The sequence below is a fragment of the Doryrhamphus excisus genome, linkage group LG10, assembly GCF_037039965.1.
Source record: "Doryrhamphus excisus strain RoL-2023G ecotype Guam linkage group LG10, RoL_Dexc_Guam_v1.1, whole genome shotgun sequence".
NCBI lineage: Eukaryota > Metazoa > Chordata > Actinopteri > Syngnathiformes > Syngnathidae > Doryrhamphus > Doryrhamphus excisus.
Genome location: NC_136366.1, coordinates 17,079,131 through 17,093,318, shown reverse-complemented (window position 1 = coordinate 17,093,318; position 14,188 = coordinate 17,079,131). Strand labels below are relative to the sequence as shown.

Genomic DNA, 14,188 nt, shown 5'->3' with positions numbered 1-14,188 from the left:
TTCAGTATTGAGTTCAGTCTGAAACCTGGATTATGCTCCTGCACCATCATATGAAACCTGGATTATGCTCCTGCACCATCATATTACCTGTTCACTCCTCCCCTGGAAACCGTCTTTTGTAGCGTGACGTGCACCTCCCAAAAAAAAATCGAACCTTGTGGAAAACCATTGCTTGTGTGTATGTACGTATATGACTCGTGAACACCTTCTCCTTCAATTTCGGCTCAACATTTGTAATAAAAGTTGCTGCCGCAACACATTGATTACATCCAGCTGCAGTAACGCTCTCCTTTTTCTTTTTCATTACCTTTGTTTGCTCACTGCAAAATAAGATTTATGGTTCATGGAGATGACAACCCACACAAAGAGCTATTAAAGCAGGGGTGTCCAAAGTGGGACTCAGGGGCCACTTGGGGGGTCCGTGGCACATTGTAGCACAATAAAGTTCAACCCCCCCGGTAATAAAATCAAGCAAAAAGCTAAAATGTTGATACTAATAACTAATAATACAACTAGGGCTAGAAAATGATTAAATCAAGTTTATAATCAAATTCATTCATTTTCTATACCGCTTATCCTCACGAGGGTTGCAGGCATGCTGGAGCCTATCCCAGCTGTCTTGGGGCGAGAGGCAGGGTACACCCTACAATGGCCGCCAGCCAATCACAGGGCACATATAGACAAACAACCATTCACACTCACATTCATACCTATGGACAATTTGGAGTCGCCAATTAACCTAGCATGTTTTTGGAATGTGGGAGGAAACCGGAGAAAACCCACGCAGAGAGTGAGAGAGAGCGAGAGAGTGAGAGAGAGAGACTAAAACAAAAACAATGGTAGCACTAAATCTATTTGTGGTGGGCCAAATGTGTTTGTGGTGGGCAAATAAACGCCTGAATAATAATAAATAAAACATTGTTTGGTACATGCATTTTTTTTGCCCCAGAAGCCTTTTGCATTATGCATCTACTATGATGCATCTATGTTTGAATTTTAAGTTTAGAGTTTTTGTCCGACCCTGCCAACAAGGTCCCTTATTTATTTTTCAGGGAGTTGAATACCCCATCTGTAACTATTATAAAGGATAAAATTATGACGGAAATTCCTTTCACTCATCATCATCCATTGACTATAGTTGTACATACGGACATTTCTTTATCTAGTTGTACTGTACATGTTTTCTTTCTAACAACTCTTATCTGCTTCCATCCCTCCGCTACTCATTCTCTCTCAGTATCTCTCACCTCCCTTCCTCTTCTCTCTCACTCCTTTTTCAGTGTGTGTTTCATCGCTACCTTCAGGCCAGACTGGGAATGTTTACTTCATGCTTTTAAAATGCGGCAGCCTGATGACTGGTAATTGCTTCATTTGCTTAACAAGCTCAGGGTCAGGGGGCAGAGCAGCGGGATCCTCTCCGGCACACCAGTACCAGAGCAGAAGTTGTACAGTTCGGATGTGCAGTCCACAAATATAGGAGATCAGAGATTGCATCTTTAAGGCACAAAAAGGGATGGAAGGTGACGCTTAAATTTCACTGCAGAAGAGCTTCTGAGCTTATATTAGGGAATCGTCAAGGATGCAGTTTCATGAGAAATTGATATCAGAGCTGTTTAAACAAGGCCTCATCAGACAAGCGTGATTGCGTACCGGTCTAGGACTTTGAAAGACTGAGACTTTTCACCTGAAAAGTGAGGCGTTTGAATAGAAAAGGCTAAAAAGTGGACTTTGGATTGAGACCATGGAGTTGCTGGAGTTGTTCTACCGTAGGAAGCTCCGCAGGAAACAGAAAAAAGCCGAGCTCCACCGCTCTGAGGGCGCGCTTTGTCGCTCGCCGGAGGAGGCCAATGTCAACACCCTGGCGACAGGCCTCATCTCCAGAGTCCTCAGATTCACGTCCAGGTAAAACAAAGCAGAATTGCAGTGGTCTTACTTCTATCTGCTGGTATGCCCGTTGGCTCTTCCTCATCGTTTTTCATGGTCTCTTTGTGGGCTCTGTGGTCCAGATTTCAGAGTCAACTCCTGAACTTGATGCTAATTTGGTGGGGCCTTTGGTAGTGTAGCAGTTCACGCAGCTGAACTTAGTGTGGCTGACAAGGACTCAATTCTCGGATGGATGTTTGTCTTGTAAAGTTGCATATTTTGGGGCCTATAATGTGTTCTTTTTGTTACTGTAAATACGGTTTAATCTCCACCGAAAAATAAACGTGTTTTAACCCCACAGACGCAGTGAGCCTTCCTCTCGTCCTCACTCGTGGCATTCAACAAAGCTTGGTGAAGGTCAGCCGGACTCAGACCAGGAAGGAATGGACACCATGAGCAGTGCCTGGCACCACAACTACCACGCAAGGTCAGTGTATGTGTTCTAGCAACGATGTGTGACACTTTAGTCACACTCAAAAAAATATGCAAGTGTGAATTTTTCACATTTTCTGGACTTTAAGTCACTCTGGATTATAATGCAAAAATGCACACTGAAGAAGACTGGACTATAATTTACATTTTTCATAACGTAGTAGGTGGTGTGTTAACGTAACATATTAACAATATGACATAACTACTATTACATGCAGCTTGTAATCTGCAGTCTGTTTCTCAGATGTTGACGTTTACAAGTAGCAGATACTGGCATACAAACCTAGAACATCCTCATAAATTGCTCCGGAGTACAAGTCGCAGGACCAGCCAAACCATGAAAAAAAAAAGTGAGATTTATAGTCCGGATAGGATAATACGGTACCGTGGTGGTAGTAGTACATCGCATCAGTAGTGCTACTACTAATGAAAAACAGGTCCCTCTGCATGCGCTTTCCAGCGTCAAAGAAGCTGCACATCACCCAAAACAGGAGTCAGAACGACATGAAACCTGCCTCCGTCAATATGTTTTATTATTGGCACATCATTTAAACGATTAGTAGTACTTGTGAAGTATATAGTTGATGTCACGATAGTAGAACATGCTCATAAATTAGCTGCACCGCTGTAGTTGAATTAAAAAAGTGGCAGGTTATACACTGGACATTGCAAATATAAGGCATTCTGGAGATGCATTCAGAGATGTGATGCTATCACTGATCACTAGGTGGCAATGTAATATGATTGATGTAATTGATGTATGAATGATTTGAGTTAACTCATAATTAATCACACTTAATTGCAGATAGAAATAAGTTTTTATCAATAATAAGTTAGGATGTGGGGCGGCACGGTGGTAGAGTGGTTAGCGCGCAGACCTCACAGCTAGGAGACCAGGGTTCAATTCCACCCTCGGCCATCTCTATGTGGAGTTTGCATGTTCTCCCCGTGCATGCGTGGGTTTTCTCCGGGTACTCCGGTTTCCTCCCACATTCCAAAAACATGCTAGGTTAATTGGCGACTCCAAATTGTCCATAGGTATGAATGTGAGTGTGAATGGTTGTTTGTCTATATGTGCCCTGTGATTGGCTGGCCACCAGTCCAGGGTGTACCCCGCCTCTCGCCCGAAGACAGCTGGGATCGGCTCCAGCACCCCCGTGACCCTCGTGAGGAAAAAAGCAGTAGAAAATGAATGAATGAATGAAGTTAGGATGTGGGGCGGCACGGTGGGAGAGTGGTTAGCGCGCAGACCTCACAGCTAGGAGACCAGGGTTCAATTCCACCCTCGGCCATCTCTGTGTGGAGTTTGCATGTTCTCCCCGTGCATGCGTGGGTTTTCTCCGGGTACTCCGGTTTCCTCCCACATTCCAAAAACATGCTAGGTTAATTGGCCACTCCAAATTGTCCATAGGTATGAATGTGAGTGTGAATGGTTGTTTGTCTATATGTGCCCTGTGATTGGCTGGCGACCAAAGACAGCTGGGATAGGCTCCAGCACCCCCTGCGAAAAAGCGGTAGAAAATGAATGAAAGTTAGGATGTAAATATTTGATACATCAAATTTTATCTAATGAGATATCACCTTTGGAAATATGGGCCATTATTTTATTCCTAAACAATAATATACATTTAGAAATCCCCCAGTTTTTTTTATGAGCTTTGTTTGACGGTCCTTGAACGCACCTTCTAACTCTGTCCTACGATGTGCAGTTAGAATACTGTACTGTAGTTTTCCTCGTTTTCTTTCACCTCATACTCGATCCCAAATGCTGATACTATGTGGGAATACATGAAGTAAGATTTGATGACCTTATTGAGTCCTAATTTGCATATTTGTTCACTGCACAACCTCTCTGAAAAAACAAAGTCCAGGCTCGTACTGGTGGATGGTGGGTCTGTATTCATTTTGTGCTTTTAATTTGATGTTGTTCCTATTCGAAATATTTCCCAATGATGAGCTAGTACGCTGGTAGTGCTAGCGCTGCCCACTCTTCAGCCATGGTGACATTGAAATAAGCCCCCAAATAGCTGTCTTCAACTATGCCTGCCATTAACTAGCAGCTCATAACCCAAATTTTAGCTATGTTCACACTGCAGGTCAGTTCCCATTTCTTTGCTAATATGCAATGTGTATCCTGTCAGTGTGAACAGCACAATTCTTATACAGTATTTTATCATGCTGCTGTATGCTCTACAGGAGTAGTATATTAAAAATGGTTTGTTTACTACTGTGTGTGTTATATCATTGAAGTGTTTTGTTATGGTGGCGTGTGATGGTGTTGTTATGTGTTACGTGTTTGTTATGTAAAGGGGAGCTGTTGGTCAGGAGGTTGACATCAGACAATGTTACGTCAGTGTATTTGTTAAACAGCAGTAAATGGGAGTGAAAAGGCTCTGACATGACTCTGTTTGTTAAGGGGGGCATTGACGCTAATGCCCAAAGAGAGGGGGAATTCTTCATGTCCCCTTCTCCTTCCGGTCTCCCGGGGCAACATCTCACCCCCTACAGCAGATAGGCAATTTGTTGACGATAGTTGTGGTGTTTTTTTGTTCATACTGAGACCATGTGAATGGAAAGTAGACCTGAGGAATGGTGAACGGTGACGTTGGAGAAGCAGAGAAAGTTACTGACACAGAATGGGGAAAGACAGACAAAGACTGTCCTCTTTTCAAAGGCACTAATTGCATTGTATTCGCTTGGAGGAGTCGATGGGGAGTCAAAGTGTAACCTAGACACTCTCTCTTGCTCTCTTTTTTACACACACATACTCACACCTAGAAGCACACTTTTGGCTGTGAGTGCATTTTGCTTTATAAAATGAGATAAAACAACAAAAGAGGAGTTTGTGGGGAATTCTGACAACCATTGCATCCTTATATAGTTCTTCTTGAAAGGTTTGCTGCTTTGAAAAGTGCTTCAAGTGCCTTGCAGACCTGCCAATATACACAATAAGCATTTTTTCTTCTTTGCACACATTTTCACCGCTGTTCTCCAGGTACACATTTTGTTTCCATTTCTCACTTTCAGTATTGAGTTCAGTCTGAAACCTGGATTATGCTCCTGCACCATCATATGAAACCTGGATTATGCTCCTGCACCATCATATTACCTGTTCACTCCTCCCCTGGAAACCCTCTTTTGTAGCGTGACGTGCACCCCCCCCCCCCCAAAAAATCAAACCTTGTGGAAAACCATTGCTTGTGTGTATGTATATGACTCGTGAACACTTTTTGAGGACAATTTCGCCTCAACATTTGCAATAAAAATTGCTGCTGCAACACATTGATTACATCCAGCTGCAGTAACGCTCTCCTCGGGCCACTTGGGGGGTCCGTGACACATTGTAGCACAATAAAGTTCACCCCCCCCTGTAATAAAATCAAGCAAAAAGCTAAAATGTTGACACTAATAACTAATAATACAACTCGGGCTAGAAAATGATTAAATCAAGTTTGTAATCAAATTCATTCATTTTCTATATCGCTTGTCCTCACGAGGGTCGCAGGCATGCTGGAGCCTATCCCAGCTGTCTTGGGGCGAGAGGCGGGGTACACCCTGGACTGGTGGCCAGCCAATCACAGGGCACATATAGACAAACAACCATTCACACTCACATTCATACCTATGGACAATTTGGAGTCGCCAATTAACCTAGCATGTTTTTGGAATGTGGGAGGAAACCGGAGTACCCGGAGAAACATGCAAACTCCACACAGAGATGGCCGAGGGTGGAATCGAACCTGGGTCTCCTGCAATTAGTCAGTCTTCAAATTAATTATGATTAATCACAATTTTGCAACCATGTCTAGTGTATGCTCATTTTGCTGTATTTCACATTAAAATTTGGCTGTTTTATAGTTGAATTTGACTTATTAGTAGTAAAAAGGAATGCCTATTTACGCAAATTTTATGTATTTTTTAACCTAAATCAACCATAAGCATGAAGCTAAATGAAGTAAAATACAAATATAAGGCATTCAAAGGCATTGTGATGATATAATATTGGGGTGTCAGTATTGTTACTGTAATGTTCAGTGAGGCACACAAGCACCAGACTTGATCACCGGAACGACCATTAGGGTTAAGGCATAATAATCCATAACATGGCCAATGTTGCAGCTGTAAAAGGCAACTTTGAACGATGTCACTTCCTGTCCAACACAGTGTGACTTTTAAGTCAGGATCAACTACAGGTGGGGAACTCACGCTTATTATGTCTACTATATTGGGTAATTCGAGTGTAAAGGTGACTATAGGGGTGTTATTTTATGTCTAGAGGGCTCTAATAATGTTAAAGCGTATTTAGAAGGTCATTACAGTTTCATTTCAGTCATCACAGTATTCTCTAACTACAGAGATGAATATCAGCATCATCCTCAGGGCCTGGTCCTTCCGTCTTATCATCATGTTTGTAAATGTGCCCATTTGTACGTTGCTCAGTGCCTCCACCACAGACCTCGCTGGTGATTTTCAGTCCGATGGCGGCTGTCTGAGGAAGAGCCCAGACCAATACAGCTCAAGAGGCAGCATGGAGAGTCTGGATCCTCCTCAGTCTGCACACCTCCAGCACCACCACGCTCTGGGCTACCAACCCCACAGCGGGCCACACCCTGCCTACTCCTCCTGCCAGCAGCTGTCCTCTGCCAGGTTGGTATTAACAGCCAGTAGAAGAAAAGTATGTTTCTACATTTAGATTCAGTATAAAGAGACGGGGCTGCACGGCAGACGAAGTGGTTGGCGTGCAGGCCTCATAGCGATGTGACCCAAGTTCAATTCCATCTCTGTGTAGAGTTTGCATGTTCTCCCCGAGCATGCGTGGGTTTTCTCCGGTTACTCCGGTTTCCTCCCACATTCCAAAAACATGCAAACATGCTAGGTTAATTGGTGACTCCAAATTGTCCATAGGTATGAATGTGAGTGTGAATGGTTGTTTGTCTATATGTGCCCTGTGATTGGCTGGTGACCACTCCAGGGTGTACGCCGCCTCTCGCCCGAAGACAGCCGGGATAGGCTCCAGCACCCCCGCGACCCTCGTGAGGAAAAAGCGATAGAAAATGAATGAATGAATTCATTCAGCCAGCCAATCACAGGGCACATATAGACAAACAACCATTCACACTCACATTCATACCTATGGACAATTTGGAGTCGCCAATTAACCTAGCATGTTTTTGGAATGTGGGAGGAAACCGGAGTACCCGGAGAAAACCCACGCATGCACGGGGAGAACATGCAAACTCCACACAGAGATGGCCGAGGGTGGAATCGAACCCTGGTCTCCTAGCTGTGAGGTCTGCGCACTAACCACTCTACCACCGTGCCGCCTGAATGAATGAATTAATAAAGAGGCGGGTTAAAGAGTAGAATCCAGCTGCATGATTGGCAAGCAAGGTGCAGATGGACTATCTATAAGGACATTTCTCCACAAACCGTACTATAAACACGAAGAGATTATTTTATCAGTCGACTTGTCTTTCCTGTTTTAGGTCGTCCAACAGCATTGATCACCTCCACAGCAAACGAGACTCTGCATACTCCTCCTTTTCCACTAGCTCCAGTATTCCAGAGTACCTTGCTTCTGCCCCGACTTTTAGTCCCGAGCGTTCCTATTCTCTGGACACCGTCCCTCAGAAAGGAGGAAGCGGAGAAATACAACAAGCCGACATTCATTACATCCGGACGGTGTACAACACCCAGCAGGAACTTGCTCCGGAGCAGGAACTGACCTCTGCATCGACTTTGTCGCTACGCAACAGTGACTCCAGAAGTGCGGGAGCTGAGAAAGCAGGGCAAGGCAGAGATCCGCAAGGTAAAGCATAATACGCAAAGGAAGTGTAACTTTTGGCTCGGTGGCATCAGTGATTTGGTTTCACTCCGATACAGGAGGTGGGGTCTGCTACCGTGGCAGCGGCAGTGGCAGTGGCAGGATCAGTGGTGCACCGGCTGCAAACAGGCACAGTGTGGGTCCGATATGGGCACCTGGGACCAGTCACAGCTCATATGAGAACCTGAGAGGGGTTCCCGCTCCACCGAGGCGCAGCGACAGCTATGCAGCAATCAAGAACCACGAGAGACCCAACTCTTGGTCCAGTGTGGAGCATTCCCGCTCAGCTAACAGGTGACTACCATCATTTTCGGACTATAGAGAGCACACGGGTACATAAGGATATTGGTTTGTGTTGTGATGAATGTATTTCACCACCCCAGTGCCCCCAATGACAAACCCACCATTCCACTCACACATTTTGCATATTCACAATGAATTTAACCAGTTGGTGCTCCAATTAGGTCTCTGCAGAAAAGTTCCTGGCATCACTCCAGTGGCCTCGTGGCAGGTAAGATGGTGACGTCATCTACATTTTATCATGAGTCATTTTAACTACACCAATATTTTTTTAAATTTCAGCTAAAGGCTTGTACATGACTGAGGTCCAGCTGCACACGGTCATAGAGAAGAGCCCAGAAAGCAGCCCCACCACAAAGCCCCGACAGGGTTTTCCTCCACAAGGTTCACCTTCAGCATCTTCCACAGGTCCTGTCAGCCCTGCTCCCCAGTCGGGACGCCTCATTCTGCCCACAGGGGTATACCCTGTACCCCAACCAGAGCCACAGTATGCACAGATACCCACTATAAGTCCCGTGTCACCCACTTCTGGACTTTACACCGCTCTGGCCAAGGACAGCAACCGGAAGGAAGATCTACAAAATGTCAGAGGACAGGAAGAAGAACCCACAGAGCGATGGAGGGATGGAATACAACGATCCAGCGAAAACGGAGACCAATTTAACACTTTGTCATCGTACCCCCACTCTCCTTCTTCATCAATGCAGATCAAAAGAATACACGAGTCAGACAGGTAAGGATTTGTATACTTTTTTCACAAAATGACTTTTGAATTCTTGCAGTGGAAAACGCTGCATATTGGCTAATTGGCATAATTGGCTGTTACACTGCAGTGTGTCAGTAAATGGACTTTATATTGATACCATATAAACACAGGACCAGTATTGCCGATACTTAGAGGTTATCACATGGTTTGTCTGGTATCAGGCCAGGTATCATGCCCCCAAGTGTCAGTATCCGAGACCGAAGGTCGAGCGCTGATTCTAGCACGCGGGGGCATGGTACCTGGCCTGATACCAGACAAACCATGTGATGATCTATTATCACATACTATTTAATCATGAGCTTATTATCACGTACTTTCGTTTTTCCATCATGTAACGTGGCAGAGAGTTGAATTTTGATTTGAGAGAATCAGGCTCGTATTCATCCCCATTTTCTTTTTTGATTGATAAAATAATGTAGCGACCCTGATGTGTTCATGTTGACATGTTGTGCTCTTGAGTGTCTGACTGTTCCGCGTGACTGTGAATGCACCAGGGGTGGGGGCGTGTCGTGTTGAGGAAGCACTGTTGCGTTGCTGGCGGTGGTTGCAACGGCGTGGTTACGGCCGACAGTAGCCAGTATTGTGTAATAAAAGCTTGTTAGCGATCACAGTCGTGTCCTTTCCATAGCGTCGGCAACGACGTTACAATAAACATAGACACGTATTTGTCTAACTCAGGCGGGGGAATACTTTCTACCAGTCTTCGTTCGTTCTTGCAGTTGCAGTCGCCCTTGGTTTTCCGACTTGTATTTGCATTTTTAGTTTTTTCGATCATTTCAAGAGTGTCCTCCTCATTAATGGTGATAAAACGTTCCATTTCTAATATTCTGTTTGCTATTTTCCCTATTTGTCTTTCGCCGGGAGTGTCAACCGCTGATATGTTGACAGAGCACAGACGGCAGCAAAACAAACGCTTGTGCGCTGTTCTCTGATTGGTTGTTTCACGGGCACGATACCAGAGCAGCGCGCTCTGATTGGACAGCTACGGGGGCTGATACTGGACATGGTTAAACTCTATATTTTATCAGTATCACTGCCCTGGGCTTTGACACAGTATCATTTCGGCCTTTTCCCGTATCATTCATGGGCGGTTTCTAGGGTACAGGGCCAATTAATACTGTAGTATGTGATAAATATATATACTGACACTTGGGGGCATGATACCTGGCCTGATACCAGACAAACCATGTGATAACCTATAATGATGACTCATTCTGTGATTTGCCCAATGACATCTTGTAATACACAACAATAAAGTTACACACATTATATATTTCCTATGTTTTTCTCATGTGTCTTTAATTGACGCAATAGAAATAAACGTAAACTGAAGAGACGGCACAGGAATGATGTTATACGTGTTCATAAAGTCTTCTCTCCCGTTCTCTCCTCAGTCACAGATCAGTAGACCAATCCGACGTTCACCCAGATCCAGTGGTTTCGACCAGAGTGGCCCAAGGACAGGTTCCACCTTCCCATTCACCAGTTCACCCTCAACATCAGCACCCCTCCTCCTCTCAGGTCTCTCCCCGCCACTACAGCGACTCGCCAGTTGTTCATCACCACCACCGGGACCAGAACGAGCAGGACAAAGACAAAGAACACCCGCTGACCCGTCTGGAGAACGCTCTCGCTGAGGTCCAACAACACACCGGCCCTAGCAGTGTTGTTTCTGTCGGTAGCAATGACAACAGTGCCTTGGGGGAGGGCATCCAGGGACCCACACGGAGTCTCTCTGTGCTGGAGAGGGTCAGCCGCTTTGAGCATCGTGAACGTGCGGGAAAACAACGCAGTCAAAGCATCAGTCATAGTCACCACAAGTCCTTTCATCGGGTCAGTTAGAAAAAAAAAGACCTTAGCGTCCAATGTTGACAAATTGACACTGATCATGCTTTGCTACTTTATGTTTTTGAACAATTTTAGAATCAAATCACTGACAAAGCCCACAGTGCCCCCCGTGGAGCAGAGGACCTCAGAAGCATGCTAGAAAGAAGCACCAAAGCCCATAGAACTATGAGTTACAGAGGAGGCAGCATCAACTGCAAGAAAGACAGGTTGGTGTATGACGCTGATGTGGGTTTTTTGAATAAAACATCAAATATGGCTAATATCGGTTAATTGGCTCAAGCCCCGACCATGATAAGTGAATTTCCTCCAAGTAGGATTTTTTATTTATGAATGCAATATTTTGGCAGGTAGAGCATACAAAACCTTTGGTTTCATTAGAGTCCTGTAGACAGGAAATAACACCCCTATAGTCACCTTTACACTGCCCGATATAGTAAACATAATAAGAGAAAATAAGACCTGGTGGTCACTCAGTGCTGTATTGTTCTTGTATTGTTCAGGACCATATCTGATCCCAATTCAGCCTTGGAGAGGAGCATGAGCAGCCTTCAGTTGGACGGATCAAGGGGAGATGACAGCAAGACTTCTTGGACACAAGATATCCAGAACATGCTGGGCTCTCATCAGGACACGTCCTTCCGCAGGTCAGAGGTCATAGTCAAAATGCAAAATGGTTTTCAGTAAATGTCGTCAACCTTCCCAATATGGGATCTTTGTCTTCAAACAGATCTCACAGGGACTCAATGAAAGACATGCAGTCTAAGGTCGTCCGTTCCACCTCCTTGAGACACAATTTCTCCCCCGCTCGTACTTCACATGCAGGCCCTCCTCCCATTTCCTCCTCACCCAGCAGCCATCAGCCTGCTTCCTTGAAACACCATCCCTCTGGGAAGAAAGGCCCTAAAACCATGCCCAAGCCAGACGGCGTTGTTATCTCACCACCAATTACGTCCCCTCACACTCCAAAGGAGCGTCACGTCGTCGGACCAGAAACTCGAGGGCCAAGTCCCCCGGCCTTACCCAGCGTCGCACCAGTTGGTCCTCCTGCTCTGTTGAGAATCTGCGGACGTAAGCGTATGACTGCAGACCAGAAGAAACGTTCCTACTCTGAACCGGACAACATAAACGAGGTTGGGATTTCGGATTCGGAGACATCGTCCCTCTTTAAGCCCGGAGGAGGTAAGAAAAAAAATAGAGTGGAACCTGCCGGACCTTTTTGGTCCCATTTATGTCGACAGCCCATCCACATTGACCATTAAGCTGACATTGGCATCAATGATGTGCAGCGTATGAACTCTCATTGCCTTTTGCGGCCTTGTGGTGTATTAGAGCGATCTATCGGCGCTCCATTCTATCGGTTATTGTATTTACTACGGCTACCAGTAGAGGGTGTTGTATATTCATGTTGAAGACGTATATACATCTCATCAGCCAGCTAAATCTAGAGCCACCACAGTCCTGATTGGCTAAGGGAGAGCCCGCCCATTTTGTCCTACGTTCTGATTGGCTGTAGACCATTGTCAATAAGTCTTGTTAAATAAGTTCTTGTTTGCTAGCAACCGCTAGGGTGTCCTTATGCAATACTGTAAATGAGTCTTCGCTTCACGGAGGACTACAAGGAGGGGTAAAATACTAAAAGAGGAGCAATATTGTTTTAACAAGGATACAAAAACGCTACATTAGAAAGGTGCCAGGATGAGACACGGTCAGAGGGGTGAATGCACGTGAGTCACTTAATAATTTCTTGTGTCCAAATTAGTAGATTGTACAATAACAAAAAAATGATTCTACTTTCCACCCTCGGCCATCTCTGTGTGGAGTTTGCATGTTCTCCCCGTGCATAAGTGGGTTTTCTCCGGGTACTCCGGTTTCCTCCCACATTCCAAAAACATGCTAGGTTAATTGGCCACTGCAAATAGTCCATAGGTATGAGTGTGAGTGTGTCTATATGTTGTTGTTTGTCTATATGTACCCTGTGATTGGCTGGCAACCAGTCCAGGGCGTACCCCGCCTCTCGCCCAAAGACAGCTGGGATAGGCTCCAGCACCCCCGTGACCCTTGTGATGAAAAAAGCGGTAGAAAATGAATGAATGAAATAATAAATAATAAATAATAAATAATAAATAATAAATAATAAATAATAAATAATAAATAATAAATAATAAATAATAAATAATAAATAATAAATAATAAATAATAAATAATAAATAACAACACAAGAAAGGTTACGATTCTTTTTTTAATCTGCTATCAGCTGAAGGTTTTGTCCTTTAGAAACAAAAAAGGGGGTTGATTATTGTTTCCTACAGCTGTATAAATGTGGATTGGATGTCAGGATGCTTTTCAGCTAACCCAGCCAACTGACCCTGAATTTCCTTATCTGACAGAGGCGAGTGTGGCAGACAGACGTAAGATGTTTGAGCTTGGGTTTTCAAACACCGCCATGTCAAGGCCTGACTTACGGCAGCTTCAGCAAGACGCTCTGGCTCAGTACGTGCAGAGGAAGAAAAGTGCAAAGAAAGAGGAGGCAAGACAGAGGAGTGGGCCAAGGCCTCTCAGCGCTTATCTACAGTTGGAGAACGCCTACCTTTCAGGTGGGTGCATCATCAAGGCTGTAACTTTGTGAATTATAAACAGGAAAAAACTATTTCTTGTGGGTTCTTTTCTGAACTTGTGAGAGAAAATGTACTCAATGACGCCTTTTATCTTCTCTCGACCTGCCCTTCTGGAAACTCCACTCAGACACCCTCAGCCTCTCGTCCACGTCCAGCCTGCTCTCTCTCCAGGACTCTGGCCCCACCTCAAGTGATAGGCTTCACATGTCATCTTCCCCTGCAGCTGACACAAGAAACCTTCAAGCTAACTTCTACCATCCAGGCAGGGTGACCACCCCGAGGCCTCCATCATACTCTCTACCGAGGTAGGAGGAGTGGAATTATTTCATTTCATTAAGTCTACACCCCGTCTATGTTGACCACCTCATCAAGTCCTGGTCCACAGTGTCCCATTAACATTCCCTTAAACCAGCAGGTTCATTGGTTGCAGACCATTCATTCATTTTCTACCGCGTATCCTCACAAGGATCGCGGGGGTGC

The 14,188-nt window shown here is 44.9% G+C and overlaps 1 protein-coding gene across 5 annotated transcripts in view; it reads left to right on the top strand.

Annotated features, from left to right (window-relative positions):
• shroom3 (shroom family member 3) overlaps nucleotides 1-14,188 on the top strand; it is a 68,894-nt gene that overhangs the window by 37,789 nt on the left and 16,917 nt on the right. For 4 of the 5 annotated variants that reach the window (XM_058058498.2, XM_058058489.2, XM_058058505.2 and 1 more), the window contains 12 exons: nucleotides 2,225-2,350; nucleotides 6,796-7,002; nucleotides 7,842-8,164; nucleotides 8,239-8,473; nucleotides 8,644-8,690; nucleotides 8,762-9,212; nucleotides 10,640-11,078; nucleotides 11,169-11,299; nucleotides 11,594-11,737; nucleotides 11,821-12,272; nucleotides 13,481-13,687; nucleotides 13,836-14,013. In XM_058058498.2, the coding sequence (XP_057914481.2) occupies nucleotides 2,225-2,350; nucleotides 6,796-7,002; nucleotides 7,842-8,164; nucleotides 8,239-8,473; nucleotides 8,644-8,690; nucleotides 8,762-9,212; nucleotides 10,640-11,078; nucleotides 11,169-11,299; nucleotides 11,594-11,737; nucleotides 11,821-12,272; nucleotides 13,481-13,687; nucleotides 13,836-14,013 (2,940 nt within the window). Of the gene's footprint in view, nucleotides 1-1,306; nucleotides 1,903-2,224; nucleotides 2,351-6,795; nucleotides 7,003-7,841; nucleotides 8,165-8,238; nucleotides 8,474-8,643; nucleotides 8,691-8,761; nucleotides 9,213-10,639; nucleotides 11,079-11,168; nucleotides 11,300-11,593; nucleotides 11,738-11,820; nucleotides 12,273-13,480; nucleotides 13,688-13,835; nucleotides 14,014-14,188 lie in introns of those variants that run through there. The other variant, XM_058058514.2, reaches the window with a different exon arrangement.